This window comes from Budorcas taxicolor, chromosome 6 (genome assembly GCF_023091745.1).
Source record: "Budorcas taxicolor isolate Tak-1 chromosome 6, Takin1.1, whole genome shotgun sequence".
NCBI lineage: Eukaryota > Metazoa > Chordata > Mammalia > Artiodactyla > Bovidae > Budorcas > Budorcas taxicolor.
In genome coordinates this window covers 101630806-101652125 of record NC_068915.1, presented here as the reverse complement: position 1 = coordinate 101652125, position 21320 = coordinate 101630806, and the positions used below count along the sequence as shown (strand labels likewise).

Sequence of the window (21320 nt, the reverse complement as noted above, 5' to 3'; positions counted from 1 at the left end):
CAGTTCAGTTCAGTCGCTCAGTCGTGTCTGACTCTTTGCGACCCCATGAATTGCAGCACGCCAGGCCTCCCTGTCCATCACCAACTCCTGGAGTTCACTCAGACTCACGTCCATCGAGTCAGTGATGCCATCCAGCCATCTCATCCTTGGTCGTCCCCTTCTTCTCCTGCCCCTAGTCCCTCCCAGCATCAAAGGCTTTTCCAATGAGTCAACTCTTTGCATGAGGTGGCCAGAGTACTGGAGTTTCAGCTTTAGCATCATTCCTTCCAAAGAAATCCCAGGGCTGATCTCCTTCAGAATGGACTGGTTGGATCTCCTTGCAGTCCAAGGGACTCTCAAGAGTCTTCTCCAACACCACAGTTCAAAAGCATCAATTCTTCAGTGCTCAGCCTTCTTCACAGTCCAACTCTCACATCCATACATGACCACAGGAAAAACCATAGCCTTGACTAGACGGACCTTAGTCGGCAAAGTAATGTCTCTCCTTTTCAATATGCTATCTAGGTTGGTCATAACTTTTCTTCCAAGGAGTAAGCGTCTTTTAATTTCATGGCTGCAGTCACCATCTGCAGTGATTTTGGAGCCCCCCAAAATAAAGTCTGGCACTGTTTCCACTGTTTCCCCATCTATTTCCCATGAAGTGATGGGACCGGATGCCATGATATTCATTTTCTGAATGTTAAGCTTTAACATTCCTCAACATAATAAAAGCTATATATGACAAACCCACAGCAAACATTATCCTCAATGGTGAAAAATTGAAAGCATTTCCCCTAAATTCAGGAACAAGACAAGGGTGCCCACTTTCACCGGTACTATTCAACATAGTTCTGGAAGTTCTGGCCACAGCAATCAGAGCAGATATATAGATCAATGGAACAAAATAGAAAGCCCAGAGATAAATCCACACACCTGTGGACACCATATCTTCGACAAAGGAGGCAAGAATATACAATGGATTAAAGACAATCTCTTTAACAAGTGGTGCTGGGAAAACTGGTCAACCACTTGTGAAAGAATGAAACTAGAACACTTTCTAACACCATTCATAAAAATAAATTCAAAATGGATTAAAGATCTAAATGTAAGACCAGAAACTATAAAACTCCTAGAGGAGAACATAGGCAAAACACTCTCTGACATAAATCACAGCAGGATTCTTTATGATCCACCTCCCAGAATACTGGAAATAAAAGCAAAAACAAACAAATGGGATCTAATTAAAATTAAAAGCTTCTGCACAACAAAGGAAAATATAAGCAAGGTGAAAAGACAGCCTTTGGAATGGGAGAAAATAATAGCAAATGAAGCAACTGACAAACAACTAATCTCAAAAATATACAAGCAACTTATGCAGCTCAATTCCAGAAAAATAAACGACCCAATCAAAAAATGGGCCAAAGAACTAGATAGACATTTCTCCAAAGAAGACATACGGATGGCTAATAAATACATGAAAAGATGCTCAACATCACTCATTATCAGAGAAATGCAAATCAAGACCACAGTGAGGTACCATTTCACGCCAGTCAGAATGGCTGCGATCTAAAAGTCTACAAACAATAAATGCTGGAAAGAGTGTGGAGAAAAGGGAACCCTCTTACACTGTTGGTGGGAATGCAAACTAGTACAGCCACTATGGAGAACAGTGTGGAGATTCCTTAAAAAACTGTAAATAGGACTGCCATATGACCCAGCAATCCCACTGCTGGGCATACACACCGAGGAAACCAGAATTGAAAGAGACATGTATACCCCAATGTTCATTGCAGCACTGTTTATAATAGCCAGGACATGGAAGCAACCTAGATGTCCATCAGCAGATGAATGGATAAGAAAGCTGTGGTACATATACAGAATGGAGTATTACTCAGCCATCAGAAAGAATACATTTGAATCAGTTCTAATGAGGTGGATGAGACTGGAGCCGATTATACAGAGTGAAGTAAGCCAGAAAGAAAAACACCAATACAGTATACTAACACATATATGTGGAATTTAGAAAGATGGTAATGATAACCCTGTATGTGAGACAGCAAAAGAGACACAGATGTAAAGAACAGACTTTTGGACTCTGTGGGAGAGGGAGAGGGTGGGATGATTTGGGAGAATGGCATTGAAACATGTATACTATCATGTAAGAAATGAATCACTAGTCTAGGTTTGATACAGGATACAGGATGCTTGGGGCTGGTGCACTGGGATGACCCAGAGAGATGATATGGGGAGAGAGGTGGGAGGGGGGTTCAGGGTTGGGAACTCATGTACACCTGTGGTGGATTCATGTCAATGTATGGCAAAACCAATACAGTATGGTAAAGTAAAAAAATAAAATTAAATTAAAAAAAATAAAAATAAAAACTAAGATCATGGCAGCCGGTCCCATCACTTCATGGCAAAGAGAAGGGGAGAAAAAACGGTAACAGATTTTATTTTCTTGCTGCTGCTGCTGCTAAGTCGCTTCAGTCATGTCCAGCTCTGTGCGACCCCATAGACGGCAGCCCACCAGGCTCCCCCGTCTCTGGGATTCTCCAGGCAAGAACACTGAAAAAGTGGAAGTGGGTTGCCATTTCCTTCTCCAGTGCATCAAAGTGAAAAGTGAAAGTGAAGTCGCTCAGTCGTGTCCGACTCTTAGCGACCCCATGGGCTGCAGCCTACCAGGGTCCTCTGTCCATGGGATTTTCCAGGCAAAAGTACTGGAGTGGGGTGCCATTTTCCTTGGGCTCCAAAATTACTGCAGACAGGACTGCAGCCATGAAATTAAAAGACGCTTGCTCCTTGGAAGAAAAGCTATGACAAACCTAGACAGCATATTAAAAAGCAGAGACATAACTTTGCTGACAAAGGTCCGTCTAGTCAAAGCTATGGTTTTTCCAGTGGTCATGTATGGACGTTGAGTTGGACCATAAAGAAGGGTGAGTGCCAGAGAATTGATGCTTTCAAATTGTGGTGCTGGAGATGACGCTTCAGAGTCCCTTGGACTGCAAGGAAATCAAACCAGACAATCCTAAAGTAGGTCGACCCTGAATATTCATTGGAAGGACTGACGCTGAAGCTGAAGCTTCAATACTTTGGCCACCTGATGTGAACAGTTGACTCTCTGGAAAAGACCCTGATGCTGGGGAAGACTGAAAGCAAAAGGGGAAAGGGAGGCAGAGGATGAAATGGTTAGATAGCATCACCAACTCAATGGACATGAACCTGAGCAAACTCCGGGAGATAGTGAAGGATAGGGAAGCTGGATAGGCATGCTGCACTTCATGGGATCACAAAGAGTCAGACACAGCTTAGTGACTGAACAACAATAACAACAAAGACGACCTGAAATTATAAAGCTTCTAGAAGAAAACATAGGTGGTATGTTTTTTGACACTGGTCTTAGCAATGTTTGGGATATGTGTCCTCAGGCAAGGGGAACAAAACCAAAAATCCACAAATGGGACTCCATCTGACATTATCACACTGTAGGATCAAGCCCGGCAACTGTCTACTTCCGAACTTGTTTTCTTAAAGAAAGAAATCTCTAAATTGTGTAAGCCTGTTGATTTAGTTTTTGGCTGGTTGCAGTCAAGTGCAACTCCAAAGAGATATATTAAAATTTAAATTGACTTTAAAATATTATGCAGGTCAATGCATAATTTGTTACATTTATCTCACCATAACAAAGTACCTTGAATTATTTAAAATGGGAACACATTCTTTCACTATCAAGATATCTGGCTGAAGGGCAGCTTTTGTGAGTTGTTAATTTCTTGGATGTATCACATTGCATTTAGATAACTAGACATTTTAAAACCAAGAGATCTAACAGGCGATCTGGAACCACAGATATGAACATCTGACCTTTTCTCAATAACCATTTCTCTCCTTTTTATCATGATACAGAAATATTTCTAATGCATATACCAAATTAGGGACAGAAGTGATACATCCAATCTTACAGTGCTCAGGACCATACTAAGATATATTGTTTAGAATATGCAACTTCAGTTCAGTTTTATAGCTAGATTCCATCACTACTTATGCTTCTCCTTCTTTTGTGTAGAGTTGTCTTGTCGCTGGGATCAGCTGCTCAGCCAACTCACTTCCCAGCTTCTTTGTGCTCAGGGACACTGACCAGTTCTTGCTGATAGAATGAGTGGCAGTAATGTGCTTTGCTTCCAGGCTGCTGAGCTTGAAAGATCCCGCATAGGCGTCCCTCCATAGTCTTTCCCCCTTTTCTGGCTGGGGGTATGGAGATGATTCTCACAATGACCTTGGAAACTCTGTGTTGATTATAGAAAATCCATCGGCCTGGGCTCCTACCAACTGGAGGGAGGAGAGGTAGCCTGCCGAGCTCTTCGCCTATCCAGAACTCTTAGAGAAACTTCTGTTGTGTTTGAGCCATTCTGTATGGTCGTGCGTGTTCTAGTACTTAGCTGTCTAATGCGCGTTAGGAGCCGAGTTGTATTTATTCATTCGTTTGCTGAGAGCCTCCGTGTGCCACCCTAGCTCTGTGGCCTCAGCGTGCTTTCTAACCAGTGCGGCCCTAGCCAAAGGTTCCCCGCACTCTGGTAGTGGAGCCACGTTCCAGATGAGGGCAGTAACATGTTTACTATGATGAAGTTTCCATTCAGGGTTCGTAAAGCGAAACTCACATTTTCTTCCTCCATGCATTTCCTAGCTTCCTTCTTTCCAGAAAAAGCATCCTTCTCCAGCTTTCCCCCACCCATCTCTGTGGACTTCGGATGGGAGCTAATCACCTCCAGCTGTTCTGGCTCCTGGAGCCCCGCTGGCCTCATTTCCTGTGCTCATGACAGGAAAACAAGGTCTCAGGATTCCAGCCCACTCAGGAGTTTCCAAATAGCTTTTAAAGCAACAGAACCACCGCCCCCGCCCCCCCCCCCCCCCCCCAACTCCAAATCCTTTGCTATAACCCAATCTGTAGAAACTGCTTTGATGGAAGTGGGAATGATGGTGATGAAGTATGCTTCTCTTGCTAGATTCAGAGCTACTTCTGAAAAACGAAGGTGAACTGAAAGTGTTCACTTTCAGGACTCTTTGTGACCCCATGGACTGTAGCTCACCAGGCTCCACTGTCCATGGGATTCTCCAGGGAAGAATACTGGAATGGGTTGCACTCCCTTCTCCAGGGGATCTTCCTGACTCAGGGCTCGAACCTGGATTTCCTGCATTGCAGGCAGATTCTTTACCGTCTGAGTCACCAGGGTAGTCCTGCCACTTCTGAGGTAGGACTCAAACCTGCTGCCTGGTGAGGAGTCAGCCACTTCCCTGTGGACTTTTGTGCATTTCCTGATGTTGTCTTCTGCCTTTAAACAGCCTCAGCTCTTCAGGAGTAGTTCTCAGGAGATCTTGGGTAAGATCAGACATTCCAGTTAATTAGCTCAGAATCGGTCAATCCTATGAGGAGGAACCAAGCAGTTTCCAGGGTCTTGGGATGGCATCACTCATGGCAGAGTGGAGGAATGCTGTCAGAACTGGGGGTTAGTGAAACACGTTTGGTACTGAGAATCGAAGTGGGTTCTTCAAAGCCCATCTCTTTCCTTTGTGGGGCATGCTAAGTTGCTTCAGTCGTGTCTGACTTCTGGTGACCCTATGGACTGTAGCCTGCCAGGCTTCTCTGTCCATGAGATTCTTCAGGCAAGAATACTGGAGTGGGTTGCTATGCTTTCCCTCCAGGGGGATCTTGCCAATTCAGGTATCAAACCCGAGTCTCTCACGTCTCCTACACTGGCAGGCAGGTTCTTTTCCACTAGCACCGCCTGGGAAGCTGTTTCCTTCAGGCAGAATCAATATCAACCTCCCAGGAAGCGTAATACTGTTTTCTTTCATTACGCCTTGTCAGCAAGATATTCTGAGTTTTGCAACAACTAGGACTTGAAAATTCTGATTCAGGTATCAGTTAGGCTTATGGGGTGGAGGCAGGAAGGGAGAATGAATTTCTTAGCCACAGTTAGTCAGTACCTGACCCTCACGTCAGAGTCTGCATATCTCCAGGGGTTCCAACAATACTCCCAGTCTCTGAGGCTGGCATGACTGGGATCAAATGGGAAGATGGGAAGTTGGAGTCTAGAAGTTCCGGCCTTCACATGGTCCTAGATGTTGTTAAAAAACAGCACACTGAAAATGTGAAACTTGTCTGCACACACTTTTGGCTTGTTCATTTTAAGGTGTATTTTTATTTACAAAGTGAGCAGGTGTATAACATGATGCAGTTACAAACATATTTGGTATCTCTATTTTCATGGAAAAGTATATAAATATATTACAGGAAGTTCTAGATAGTAAACATTAGAAATTGATATAATGAACGTTTGCTACCTTTTTTTTTTTCTATGCCAATATTACTGTCATTTAAAGCTTAAATACTGGCTTCAAGTATCCCCTATAAAATAGCTCTAGTTTTTAAAAAAATACTGGAAAATAATTTTGCTATAAACAAGATTGGTGCATGAAAAATAGACTCGATATGTCTATAATCAAATGCTGCCTTATTTATCCCTAAGATCTGCATTATTCAGTTAGTGTTAAAAGACCTCTGATACTTATCACAGACTGAAGCAGCTGTAAAAATACAGCATGTCACTGTTATTTACTGTTATTAAGAATGCCCCTCTAAGGTAGAGGAGAATAAGCATGGACTTGCTGTCCTGTGACCTTTAAGTAGAGAGCAAAGAAATGGACAGACATCCAGAAGGCTGTTCTTCTTATGTCATTTCAGAGGCTGGGGCTGCTCTTTTTGCTCTTCTTCAGCTTGAAGACGTGTCAGGACATAAAGGATGACTTGATAGCAGAAAATATATTGATCCTAGAGCAAAAAAAAAAAAAAGGAGACAGGGAGAGCAGACTTTAGCTGTATAGTGTGAATATATGATAAATAGCTTCACCACTGTTGGAGGCAATGTTTGAGTAATTTTGAAAATATGGAAAAGCTGTGTTATAAGGTTGAAAGTAAAAGCAGGATACAGAATTGTGCAGTGTCATGAAAATGACAAGAAAGAGAAACCCGACTGACAAAATGTGGAAGGAAGAAGCCTTGGGGTGGCGGGGGCGGGGTGAGTGCTAACTCAAGTTGTCTCTGATGGGTGGGCCACCTCTCTTTTTTGTGCTTTAGTGATACTCACGGTCCTCCAGTTTCTAACCCCGCACCCTCCTCCCCAAACCACATCTTGTTCTAGCACAGCAGCTGGAGTGGTCCTTTAAGAGGAGAGTTAGCTCATGTCATTCCATACTGACAATCCTGTGATGGCCCCATCTCACTCAGGGGGAAGCCCCAAGCTCTGGCCCCATCACCTCCTCTCACACCTCCCCTCCTGCTCCCGCTGCCTCAGCCACACTGGTTGTGACTACTCTTGAACACAGAAGACACACTCCCATCATGGACCTCTTCGAAGGTGGTCTGTCCGCCTGAAAGATTCTTTCTCCCAGACATCCGCATGACCACCTGCTTCACGTCCTTCACATCTTTGCTCAAGGGGTTACATCCTCAGTGGTACCACTCTATGTAAAATATCACCCAACCTGCCATGACTCATCCTCCACTCCACTCTTTTTCCTTCTAAAGCACTTACCACTTTCAAAGATCTTATAACGTATATCATAACTGGGTACAGTTAATGGATTCATTATCTGCCTTGCTCATCACCATCCACTAGAAGATCTTTTATTCTGGCAGAAGATCTTTGTCATTCATGTTATTCACTGACATGCTCCAAGTGCCTAGAAGAGTGCCTGGCATATAGTAGGCACTTAATAAATATCTGTTGAACAAGTGAACTTCCTGGGTCTAAAAAACTATTTTTTTAATATATTTTCTTTATCTAAAAAAAAAAAGACTGAATCAGCTTAATATTTAGGAGACTTAATTTGAATTTAAAAGGTATAGGAAAGGAAAGGTGGCAAGTTTTAATTTTAAAAATAGTAGAAAGTGAAAGTGAAAGTGAAGTTGCTTAGTCGTGTCCGACTTTTTGCAACCCCATGGACTGTAGCCTACCAGGCTTCTCCGTTCATGGGATTTTCCAGGCAATAGTCCTAGAGTGGCTTGCCATTTCCTTCTCCAGGGGATCTTCCCAACCCAGGGATCGAACCTGGGTCTCCCGCATTGTAGACAGACGCTTAACCGTCTGAGCCACCAAGGAAGTCCAAAAAAGAAAAAAATCACACATGGGGGACGGGGGTATTTTTTGGGAGGTAGAGAAATATAAGTTAACAGATATATGAACACAGCTTCCACATCAAACAAAAAAAAAAAAGAGGAAAAAGAGCGAGAGGAAGAGAAGACCAGATGTATAGTGTGAATATATACTGATATATTCACCACTATTGGAAGTGATGTTTGAGCAACTTTGAAAATATGGAAAATTGTGTTATAGGGTTGAATGTAGGATGCGGGATACAGAACTATGCAAAGTATTCCCCTCCCAATATAAACAAAAAGGACAGCTGAACTATGCAGAGTAGACAGATACTCTAAGGCATGTAGTCCCTGGGAAGGACCCATGTCTGCAGGTCAGTGGGTGACATAACCTATCTTTTGACTTGAGGTAAGAGAAATGAAAATGACCAAAGCAGAGGATAAATAAACTCTTTCCCAAGCTAAGAATTCCAGACTCCCTTTCTGCCTTCAAGTCAATGCTGCTGAATCCATTCCCTCTCAGGAAAATTCTGTAGCAAGAATATTACCTTCTCGCTCTTTTTTAGGTAGGAACTGAAATGCTACTAACTACATGCTATTTTGTCCCACCTCAAATTTTTGCCCCCAATGTGCCATCCTATTCTCTGTAATCTATTCACTGTTGGTATTGGATTTTCTTATTTTTTAAACTAAAAGGCAACATTGAAAAAAGACAGCCCTAGAAATGCTTTTACAAAAATCTTCATCAGAAGGTACGAGCCGACACTCACCTCTGTCTGAACCATTCCGTGTCTCTGCAGTCTCATGCAGCGCACTAAATCGGAGATGTCGAACTGTCAAAGGAAACAGAGCCTGTATGTTACATAAAAATGATAACTGACTGTGAACCCCAAAGGTTCACCAAGGAGTGGCTTATATAGATTTCTTCACCCCAATCTCCTTTCCCTTCTATCAGTCTTGAGAAACTCTTCTAGACAAAATAAGTTGGTGAACTGACTTTGCTATCATTTGATAATTTTGTTTATGATCTTTCTAAGAATTAGGAAGTTTATTCTATTAGAAAATCCCCAATGGGAATTCTCTTTTCTTTGGAACGACTAATTCTAGTGTCTCTATTAACTATTTTTCCTAAATTTTGCTGCTCAGAATAAAATTCCTGATCTTTTTATATTCCCAATGAAGAAACAAATTGTTTTGTTTTGTCCTACTTAAATTATCGTGAGAGTGTGAAGAGCAAGATAGTATGGTTCTTGGCAAATTCTTTAAGAGATGATGATTAGTTACATATTATGTATAGTAAGATAACATTTTAAGTATGATTTATACTAATTTAGATTTTAAGTAAGATTATACTCTTATTAACTTTGCTTATTTAGTAGTAATTTGAAAAATCAGGAGTAATTGTTTATAGATAGACAATTCAGTATCAATTTGTATAATAAAGTGTTTCCCACCTATAGGTAACAAGAACAAAAACAAAATAATTATTTTTTCATTTCAAAGATACACTTTCTTTGGCGCTTCAATATTTCTATCTCTAAAAGTGTGATAACAATGAATATCTTACACAAGTCTAAAGACTACACAGAGTAAAAATGCAATGCCACATAAGGGGCTTTAAATGGATGGTTAAAAAACCCCAGTAAAACAAATATAAGTTTGGAATATTACTTTCTTCTTGATTATGCCCTATGCATTTTTGAAAGTTTACTAAAATGCAATTCTATGTAGTACATACAAACTAATAAATAAAAACTTCTGAGATCACAACACATCCTGTACTCACTTCAAGATCTTGACTGATTAATCCTAGAACCACATCTATGCATATCAGGGTCCCTGAACGTCCAATGCCCGCGCTGCAGTGTGTGATGATTGGGCCCGATCTGTGAACATGTCTCATGTAGGAGATAAACGTCAACAAGTCATCTGGCTGGGAAGGTGTATCATGGTCTGGCCAAGCAGTGAAATTCAGATGAGAAATATGTCGTACCTCTCCTGTCTGAAATTGTACAACAGAATAAGTAGATAATATCATTTACGTATAATTAATTCTTATTTTGTCCTTTAAAATTTTGCCTGGTCCGTTGGATTAGATCCAAATAAAAATGGAAGAGACAAAGAGACTCCATCAGACAACACATGGAGGACCTTTATAAAGGGGGTTACTAAATTGCTGTAATGGCAGAAACCCACACATTGTAAAGCAATTATCCTCCAATGAAAAATAAAAAAGGTTACTAGATCCATGCTTTAAATATTGGTAAAAACTACTTTTTGGAAACCCTAAAAGCAAATTATGTTTTGTTATGAGTAACAACCTTTTTTGTTTTTAAATGACCCCTTTTCAGATTCACTCAGGTAAAAGCCATAGTCATTGCAGGGGCTTAAAAGCCCTACAGATGTGGTCTGGCTTCCTCTCACACCTAACCTCTTCCTCCTGGCGACTTTGCTCCAGCACAGGGCCCTCTCTGGTTCTTGAAAAACACTAGGCACAGTCTAGTCTCAGGACCTTTGCACTTGCTCTTTCTGACTGAAATGCTTCCCTCCCCACAATGTTCCTGTGATGTCTTTCTCACAGCATCAACATCAGTATCTTCTCATTAGAAATTACTTTCCATGAAGTCAGCAATTTCCTTTGGTTGTATGGTTAACTTCTGAATCCCTAGATTCTATAACAAAGTCTAAGCTCTATAAACATGTGTTGTTTAATAAGTCATTTAAGAAATAGTGAACAATTGTGCTAGCACACTGGAGTGGAAGCCTGGCGTGCTGCAGTCCATGAAGTTGCAAAGAGCTGGACACGACTGAGAGACTGAACTGAACTGGAGTGGACAATGAGCGATTCCCTTCTCCAGGGGATCTGCCTGACCCAGGGATCGAACCTGGGTCTCCCACACTGCAGGCAGGTTCTTTACCATATGAGGCACCAGGGAAGCCCCCAAGTAATGCGTAGGCTGGTGTAAATGAATACAGAGGTATAATCTTTGTAAAATCACAAATTAGAAATCATGAAGGAAATTCTCAGGCTCTGTATATATGCCACCAACAAAACTGAGTCAATAAGCTTTGTTTCTATGAAAATAAAATTATTCTTTAACAGAGTTAAAACTCCAATAGGAAACACATTACTCAAACCAAGTTAGCATTACTGGGTGGACGAAGGAAAAATGTGAGCATGTATGGCGGTAGAGAAACAGTAGAAGCTTAACCTCAGGTATAACCACTTATCTAATTTAAGATAATTTGTTCAGTGCTTAGGTGGAGCAATCGGACTTACCTGATTAACAAACATTTATGCTACAATTGTCCTTATATTAAAATATGTTGTCTGTGTAGGGGATTATTTTCTACGTGGAGATTTTTTTAAAAAAGTTTTATTGAGCCTACTTAGAGGTTTGACCTTTAAAAAAAAAAGTTTCTAGCACATAGTTTTTGAGCTGTTCTGTGGTATCACACCAAGCAAAGGATGATGGTTGATTCTGTAAAAGTCTCGCGTTTCCATTTTCATTTTAATACAGTATATACTGGAGGAAGGGCTTCCCTGGTGGTTTAGTGGTAAAGAATCCACCTGCCAATGCAGGACATGCGAGTTTGATCCCTGGGTTAGGAAGATCCCCTGGAGAAGGAAATGGCAACCCTCTGCAGTATTCCTGCCTGGGAAATCCCATGGACAGAGGAGTCTGGCGGGCTACAGTCCAGGGGGTTGCAAAACAGTTGGACATGATTTAGTCACTAAACAACATACTAGAGGAAACTGGCAGAATTCATGACGAGGGTCACAGTAAAGTTTCTATTAGATTAAGAATAATGGGTGGAATTAGTTCCACTGAAATGGGACTCAAATCATTAGCTTTTGTTCAGAGAAAGACACTGATGTAATCATGGAAAGATTGAATCCACGCACCTGAATGTCTTCCAGGGTCATTGCCCTTACTACAAAGCCCTTCAGCTGCTGCACTCTCACAAGGGCCAGTCGAAGTCTGTTGCTGACCATGGTCGATTTGCCTAGGACGTTAGGCCAATAGCGCTGGCATTTGATTTTTTCCCCTTCTACTTCTTGGGTCATCATGGCTATCACTGTGGAGTTTTGTTCCCAAATCATCTGCCAGAAATCTCCAACAGTTGTGGGGAGAGGTCCTTGGCAGGCGATGTAGACAAACTCTTCTCTCCCCACTGGTATCTTGATGAAGCTGGCGTTGATATATCCACCCTCATCTCCAAGAGGCACTCTGGTAGCATCATCTGTGAATTTCCCATCACAATACACAGTCATCCATATCATGCATTTTTAAACAAGAGCCTCATAGACCAGGTAAGTCAAAGATTGAGACTTTCCTCATAACCACAGATGAAATCACAAACATTTTAATAAAGGCATGTTTTCAAGGTGTAGTACAATGAAATCATTTTATACATTTCCCTCATGTTGCAAGTATATTTAAGATGTAACTCAGTGAGTTTCCCCCCAAGTTGGAAAACTACTAAAGTACTTATTACAAATATGATTGGCACAATTAATGCTTATCTAATTATATTCTTTTAAGTAAGCAGCCAAAATAATAAACTAATGCAATAAATAAAAAGGTAGGTTGCTTCATTCTCCAAGCATTGTAATTTCATATAGTCAAAATATAAATTTTCAAAGCAGGCTCCCCAGTGAAAAGTGTATATAAGCCATTTTTCTTTTTCAAATTTATTTTTTATTGAAGGATAATTGCTTTACAGAATTTTGCTGTTTTCTGTCAAACCTCAACCTGAATCAGCCATAGGTATACATATATCCCCTCCCCCCTGAACCTCCCTCCCATCTCCTGCCCCATCCCACCCTTCTAGGCTGATACAGTATAATAGGTTCTAGGTTCATCCACCTCATTAGAACTGACTCAAATGCATTCCTTTTTATGGCTGAGTAATATTCCATTAAAAACCCATGGAACGCTTCATGAACTTGCATGTCATCCTTGCGCAGGGGCCATGCTAATCTTCTCTGTATTGTTCCAATTTTAGTATATGTGCTGCCGAAGTGAGCACTATATAAGCCATCTTATCCAAGAGAATTAATTTGTATGTACTTATACATTGCAAGTAATTTCTATTTTAAATATTCACGAATTTAACTGGTTATTTCTGTGATTGCCAAATTATAACATTTAGTAATAGATTTCAAAATCCTCTGTCAATTGCCCTGATATTACTTGACTTCTGTTTGTTGTTCCACAGAAGCAAATCCACTCAGTAATTCTTGATTTATCCCATCCTGCTTTGAGATACTAGTTCGGCCATTTTTTTATTTGCCTGAAATAATCATCATGTACTTTATGGCAAACCAGGCTCTATTCCATTTTTATTTATTCCATTGAAAAAATCTTGTCTAAGACTCAATTCTTTTTTAAAAAATTTTTCTCGAAATGCGTTTGATTTATATGAAATTCAACTCTTACAGGAGGTTTTTCTAAATGAATTTTGTATCTTCTACCCTGATTGAAAAAATTGTGTCATTTTTATTGCATGTTTGTCATTATTGGTTCTATTATTTATCTTTGAAGTTATGACTTCCTGGCAAAGATAAGGTCAATGTGTCATGTGATACAATTCAATATGCCAATATATGTATATATGACTCATGATTATTATAAGAAGTTGCTAGATGTTAGTATTTTAGTTATATACACATATTCATATATATTTTTAAAAAGTCACATGTTGATTGGTGAAATGGGGTGGGTAAAAATAGGATCACCAGTTTTTCCACAAGGCATCTGAAACAATTCAAAGGATAATGCAACTTGGTAATCCCACAGTGGCCACGTGCACATCCACAACTGTTATGGACCACAGACATTTCTCTGTGCTTAAAATGCAGAATATATAGATCTGACTATGACACACGAACTAAGAAATTGCTTATCCAGAAGCCATTTAATATTTTTAGAAATACCTTAAGAATTCACGAATGTCTGAAGATACATTTAAGATTGCCCTAATCAATTTTCAGAATACAAAGAAACTTTTAAAAGAGTTTACACTATATATATAAATTTATTTGTTACTGATGTAAATCTCTGGATGTATGTCTCTGTGTGTGTGCACACTTACGTGAGTGATAAACTAGCGCGTAAGTTTTAAACTGGTTTAAATTATATTAAACATATATTTGATTTGAAACCAAATTGGAACTTACAGGGCAGTATATTTTTATATCGGTTCTTCCTTCTGTTTTCCTTCGTCTGTCCAATTAGACATTGATCCAAAGGTTTTAATTCTTGAAGATTCTGTTAAGCAAAAATAGAAATAAAATTAAATTTGTTGAGATAAGCAGTAATTCATTGTAATGATTGCAAATGCTTTAAATGTACAGGCAGCAAAACTGACTATTGATTAGGGCAAACTTTGTTTAGAAATAGTTATGTCCTGTTAATACAAATCAGCCTAAAATCCCAATACTAAATCAAGAAACTGCTGGAAATGATGCATCACATCTATAGTGTATTAACTATGAAGTTTAGTGGATGGTTAGAATTGATACTTGGCTTTTTAAAAAATCTCTTCATCTTAACATAAGAGGATATTCTTCAAGGAGATTTATCAAGCTCCAAAATGTCTAAAGAGATTCCTTTATTCTATTAGGACTCTAATAAGAAAAATTAATTTACTGCTAGAAGTTAATGGCAACCCACTCTAGTATTCTTGCCTGGAAAATCCCATGGACAGAGGAGCCTGGCAGGGTTACAGTTCATGGGGTTGCAAAGAATCAGACATGACTGAGTGACTGCGCACGCTAGAAATGACAAGATGGTGCTTTTATAGTTGGAGGTTGTAAAGAAGTAGACATTTTCAAATTTTTCAAAATTTATCTTAACCTTGCATAACACTTTGTCTGAGAAAGAACCACTGTCAGAAGCTCCTTACCTCCAGTTCCTTAGATGGGATTCCTTGATCGAGTAAACCCCGCAACATTCGAATGACTGACTTCAGCTTGGTACCAGTGTATTTCCCAGAGGGAAGCACTTTGACGATGGGGAGTGTGGTAAGTTCCTCATTTGTCAGAAAGGGATGCTCTAAAAAGAAGACACCAGTTAATTAAAAAAAATTCCCCCAGAACTGATTTAGCCAATAAGAGAACCAATTTGAGCTTATCCTCACCTCATCTGGTTTTTACAAAAGTTGAGAGTATTGAAATTAATAAGGCAATAGAATTAACAAGTAGGCAGATATCTACAGTTAACAAAGGGAAATCCTGGCCATAGCAAGATCCTTGTACCCAACTTTTAAGGGAACTCCTTGCTGAATGTTCAGCGTTCTTAAGGGCTCTTAACTCTCAATTACTTAAAAGTTTCTAAAGGAGTTTAAGTTGTTTCTGTTTCTCTGGATTCAAATGGGACTGTTTACTTGATAAAAATGTATTTAGTCCTGTTTTTTGCATTTAAATTGGCTTCCAAGCACATGGAGGAAAAATGAAGAAGGGATGCTCCAGAAACTCCTTATCAGGGAACACTGCCCTGGAAACACTGATTTCTCCTCTCTCCACCCACTGGTACTCAGTGCCACTATCTCTGGCATTTTATAGTTTTCTCCATGCAAATGAAATCCTTCGGGTCTTTAGAAGTTTATCAAACAAGTGATATCAGTGTCTAAGGAAGTGGTATGTGTCTAATTTAGTATCTGCACTGTCTATGGAAACTGCTGATAACAGAAGACAACTGTTATCCGGGAAAACATGTAGGAGAGACTTCTTGCTATAGTCTGCACAAGTGCAGCTTTAATTACATCAATCAGTTGATAGGAGGATTTTGATGATGCAGCTACTATGCAAGCAACAGTAATTCCAGGCACTGCAGGGGGATACGCAAGAAGCTTAACGTCTGTCTGGAGTGAAGGCTAGTTGTGAATACAAAATTCAATCATACGAAATAACTGCAAACTTTTACAGGACTGAGTGTGAATGCAACAGGAGCTCAGAGGCTGGAGGGATGAACCTGGGCTACAGGATTTGAGCATCTCCTTTGATACCAACAATCTATCTAAATCAAAACAAGTATTAATTAAACTTCTTTAGTTTCTTTCAACAATGACTTCAAATTACAAAACCATGCTGTTTCATTTTATTAGTATAACATTTCCTTACATGAGAAAAGAGAAGTTTAACACTAGATGGAACTTTATTGCTCTGTTAGCTCAGATTAAAACAAAGAGGCAGTAATCGTGAGGGCAGACCAATTGATTTTTGCTCTTAAACATTTTCCTGTCTTTGTGCTGTTCTTCCTACTTTGCTGTAAATAAAATGTGCTCCTTGACTTCTTATTCCAAGATGGCAAAATTTTGATTTTGTGTTTCTGTGTGTCTATACATCTATTTACACGTTTTATTCCAAGCCACTGACTATTTTATTCTAACAACTGTGCAAAAACCCTGGTCATATAAATGAATGTTGATGTCTGTGTATGTGATTAAACTTTATGTATAGAACCTAATAATGTAGACCTACGGTGAAATAACATATCTAAAATATCCTGAAAACTGTAATTCTCAAACACTTATTTTTTTATCTAGTGTTTTTGATTAAAAGTTGCTAATAAATTTCTTGCCTTTATTGGAATCTTCGTGGTCTGTTGTTTCTATTGGCAATTCATCACTTCCCCATGTTATTTCATCATCCTCATTCTTCTTTTCTTCTGACTTTTGAATTAAGCTATGATAACAAAACACATTTATAATATTTTCTGTTCTCTCACCAAAATAAATTTAAATACTATGTCCTTGAACCACACATCTCCACAATTATTATTATATTTAGTAATTTTAATAATAAAATAATTATTTTTAATCTATTTTAAAATACATTATACTATTTAAAAAAATCCTCAAATCCATAATTGCTAAAATTTATAGGTAGATATAATTACACTGAGGTACAGATTTTTTTTTCTTCAGCTAAGATGGCAAAAGAGATGATTTATTGTACACACATTACATTCAGCCACAACTGAGAAGAGAATTAGTCCATAAAATCAGAAGTCCAGGGTAAAGGACCAAAAGGGACCATTTTGATAGGAACAAGGTGGGTCTTTCAAAAGTGGTCAAGGCAATCAGAATGGCCATAGGTGTTCCAGATCCATTGAGACAAGTTCTACATAGTAGGCAGGCAGTCCGGCAATTTGTGCCGGCATCCCTGGCCTCTGGCTTCCCTTGTTTCTGCTTCTGTGGCTTCCGTGGGTGTACAAGTTTACTTGGACCTCTGCCTCATCTTTCTTCTTTTGTGGTTCAGCCTGCCCATTTGCTTCTTCCTTCACTTCACTCTCATGGCACAGAGGTTTCTCAAAAGATGGTACTAAGACTGAGAACCAGATTGCTTAATATAGTTTACATTGTGTGCTTAAATAAACCCCAAGTCTTTGGTTGAAGGAGTCCTCTTGGGGATGGAAAGGTGATGGTTTGTTTCCACTCTTCGTTGTGGACCAGTGATTACAATTATGTAAATAAAATGATTCTTTAATTACAGAAGTCCCAATTGATGGACAATCTTTTGCTACAAAAGGAGGCTAAGAGGACACTCCTGTATTTGCTGCTGTTTAGTTGCTAAGTCCGGTCCAACTCTTTTGCAACCCCCATGGACTGTAGCCCGCCAGGCTCCTCTGCCCATGGGATTTCCCAGGCAAGAATACTGGAGTGGGTTCCCATTTCCTCCTCCAGGGGATCTTTCCAAGTGAAGGATCAAACTTCCATCTCCTTCTTGGAAGGCGGATTCTTTACCACTGAGCCACCAGGGAAGTCTTCAGTATAAAGATACTGTGTGCGTGTGTGTGTGTATGCAGGCACGTGCTCAGTCACGTCTGACTCTCTGTGATAGCCCACTAGGGCTGCAGTCCTGTATTTGGGTATTCACTTAACGTAATAAAATTCAGCACAAGTTCTCATTATTCTAGGGATACACAGCAGAAGCCATCTCCTTGGCAAAATAGGTGGCTAGAAAAGAGAAGCTACGTAGAAGAGAACAGTGTTTAGTGATAAGATGAGATGACAAAGGATAACAAAAGGCCAGAGTACATTTTTCACTTTCTGATGCTCAGGGGAACAAAGCAGAGTACCTTGTCTGACGGCACTGTATACACCATTAAAGCAGGACATGTACTAATGCTCCTGAAACATCATAACAGGACAGCAACTATGCTGCTTTTATAGTGGACGCTTTCCTCTGCTCCGACTAATTGTACATCACAATTAACATATAATTTGCAAGCTCTGCATTCATGAGGTCTCTCTGGTCTTCCAGTAAGTTCATGTTGTCTGGAAGGATATGTTTTGCAGCTCCTCCCACCAGGATCGTCCCTTCTTTCTCATTCTTTTGAACAGTTGCTTAGTATTTCATTGTATGCTGCTGCTGCTGCTAAGTCGCTTCAGTCGTGTCTGACCCTGTGTGACCCCATAGACGGCAGCCCACCAGGCTCCCCTGTCCCTGGGATTCTCCAGGCAAGAACACTGGAGTGGGTTGCCATTTCCTTCTCCAATGTATGGCAGTGAAAAGTGAAAGCGAAGTCGCTCAGTCGTGTCTGACTCTTAGCATGAGTACATCCTAACTTATTTTGTGTTTACTATGGATTTTTACTACTATAAACAATGTTGCAATGAATATTCTTACAGAAATGTTTCTGCATACATATGGTTCAGTTCAGTTCAGTTCAGTTGCTCAGTCGTGTCTGACTCTTTGCGACCCCATGAATCGCAGCACGCCAGGCCTCCCTGTCCATCACCAACTCCCGGAGTTCATTCAGATTCACGTCCATTGAGTCAGTGATGCCATCCAGCCATCTCATCCTCGGTCATCCCCTTCTCCTCCTGCCCCCAATCCCTCCCAACATCAAAGTCTTTTCCAATGAGTCAACTCTTCGCATGAGGTGGCCAAAGTACTAGAGTTTCAGCTTTAGCATCATTCCTTCCAAAGAAATCCCAGGGCTGATCTCCTTCAGAATGGACTGGTTGGATCTCCTTGTAGTCCAAGAGACTCTCAAGAGTCTTCTCCAACACCACAGTTCAAAAACATCAATTCTTCGGCGCTCAGCCTTCTTCACAGTCCAACTCTCACATCCATACATGACCACTGGAAAAACCATAGCCTTGACTAGGTGGACCTTAGTCGGCAAAGTAATGTCTCTGCTTTTGAATATGCTGTCTAGGTTGCTCATAACTTCTCTTGGGACCAATTCTTAGAAATAAAATTGCTAGGCTGAAGGGAATGTATCAGTACTACAGTTCTTTGAACACATGACATCTAACATTATAAGACACACTGTTACTTAGTTTACATTAAGAAAGAAATAGTATCAATGACTATAATTTTATAACCCTTCATGATTTCAGAGATGTTACAATTTCAAAAGTGCTTCCAAGAATTGGGAACATGTTAAAAAAAATGTATGTGTTAATAATGTTTTCAGTTTCCACTTGAAGAAAATTATATACTAATTTACTCTTCTTCCCCCTCGCCTGCCAAACTGGGAAAAGCCTATGTCTTACAAATATTGGCAGTTGGCCCAGATATCTGCTAATCTTTTAAGTATAAAACCATTCTACATTAATAGGGCCTACACTATTGTGTAGCACTTCTACATTAATAAGGTCACAAAGAGTCAGACACCACTGAAGTGACTTAGCATGCACTAACTTTACTTAGTGAAAAATTCACTGTCAGTTTGCAAATAACTCCCTTCGACTGCTTGGTTATCATTTAATACAAAGCAAAATTCACATACAATCGGTTTGCTGGGCAACAATATATATAACTTTTCCTGATACATCATTTAGTGTTACAAAATAAAAAAATCTTACATTAGAAACTGTTTTCAACAGGAAAAACATTTGTGGGGGTTTAAAATGTTTCTTACCTGCTATGGTTTTATTTTACTTATTTTCTTACCTGCTATGGTTTTATTAAAGAATGAAATTTGTGAGGTATAGAAAAATATAGAAGTAGAAAAAATAAGTTGCCTATAAATACACCAGGAGAAGATACTATTATCACTGTATCTTCTTGCAGACCCTTCTTGAATTCTTTCTGATGGTGAAGAGAATATATTGCTTTTTTTCTTGAGCAATGTTATAATAAACACATTGTCACATGTCACTAGAACGGCCTTGTAACATTTTTAAAACATTTAAAAATTTCAACTGTAGTTTCATAATTTACTCAACAAGTCTCATTTTATAGAAGATATATTAACTTAAAAATCAACATCTAAATGGAAATCTTCAGAGCACTTCTAAGAAAACAATGAAATTGTTATAGATACTTGAAAATTTTTCTTCTTACCTTTCACTTTTGCCTTTTTCTTCACAATGTTCTTCACAGCCATTCATTTTGGTAGACTACGATAAAGAGAAGTCAATATCAAAACAGCCTACTATAAAAAAACCTATCTTATATAATGTTCAGTTTTTTCCTACTAATTATTGCCAATGTTTACTGTTATCATTCATCCTCATGTTACAAAGACAACATGCTATTCAGTTAATACATGACAAACTCTGGCTGAGGCATCCACAGTGGCTCAAGAATTATTGCTGGCTCCATTTGCCCATCTTCACATTCATCTTGTTTTTCCATTTCTTACATAGGGGATATGAATGTACAGAGGTAAGGAAAAAGAAAAAGGAAAACCTAAAGTAATGATTGTTTACATGGGCACTTGTGACAAGTTTTTATTTTTTTATTTACCTATTTATTTTTAAATTTTTATTTTTACTTTATTTTGCTTTACAATACTGTATTGGTTTTGCCATACATTGACATGAATCAGCCACGGATGTACAAGTTCCCCATCCTGCACCCCCCTCCCACCTCCCACCCCATATCATCTCTCTGGATCATCCCTGTGCACCAGCCCCAAGCATCCTGTATCAAACATAGACTGGTGATTCGTTTCTTACATGATAGTATACATGTTTCAATGCCATTCTCCCAAATCATCCCACCCTCTCCCTCTCCCACAGAGTCCAAAAGTCCGTTCTAAACATGTGTCTCTTTTGCTGTCTCGCATACAGGGTTATCATTACCATCTTTCTAAATTCCATATATATGTGTTAGTATACTGTATTGGTGTTTTTCTTTCTCAAAACCACAATGAGGTACCATTTCACACCAGTCAGAATAGCAGTGATCCAAAAGTCTACAAGCAATAAATGCTGGAGA

General features: G+C 39.5%; 1 protein-coding gene and 1 non-coding gene across 2 annotated transcripts in view; both read right to left on the bottom strand.

Annotated features, from left to right (window-relative positions):
* Window positions 1-6712: 6712 nt before the first annotated feature.
* The window catches only part of PTPN13 (protein tyrosine phosphatase non-receptor type 13), a 223801-nt gene continuing 209193 nt past the window's right edge, over window positions 6713-21320 (bottom strand). Inside the window, exons 41-48 of the mRNA XM_052641697.1 lie at window positions 20442-20497; window positions 16723-16826; window positions 15047-15195; window positions 14319-14409; window positions 12042-12379; window positions 9921-10136; window positions 8905-8967; window positions 6713-6808 (exon numbers count right to left, since the gene is read on the bottom strand). Of these exons, the coding sequence (XP_052497657.1) occupies window positions 6713-6808; window positions 8905-8967; window positions 9921-10136; window positions 12042-12379; window positions 14319-14409; window positions 15047-15195; window positions 16723-16826; window positions 20442-20497 (1113 nt within the window). The remainder of the gene's footprint in view (window positions 6809-8904; window positions 8968-9920; window positions 10137-12041; window positions 12380-14318; window positions 14410-15046; window positions 15196-16722; window positions 16827-20441; window positions 20498-21320) is intronic.
* LOC128050136 (U6 spliceosomal RNA) lies at window positions 13062-13168 on the bottom strand. Its single transcript, XR_008199645.1, has one exon. It is a non-coding gene; the product is annotated as a U6 spliceosomal RNA (small nuclear RNA).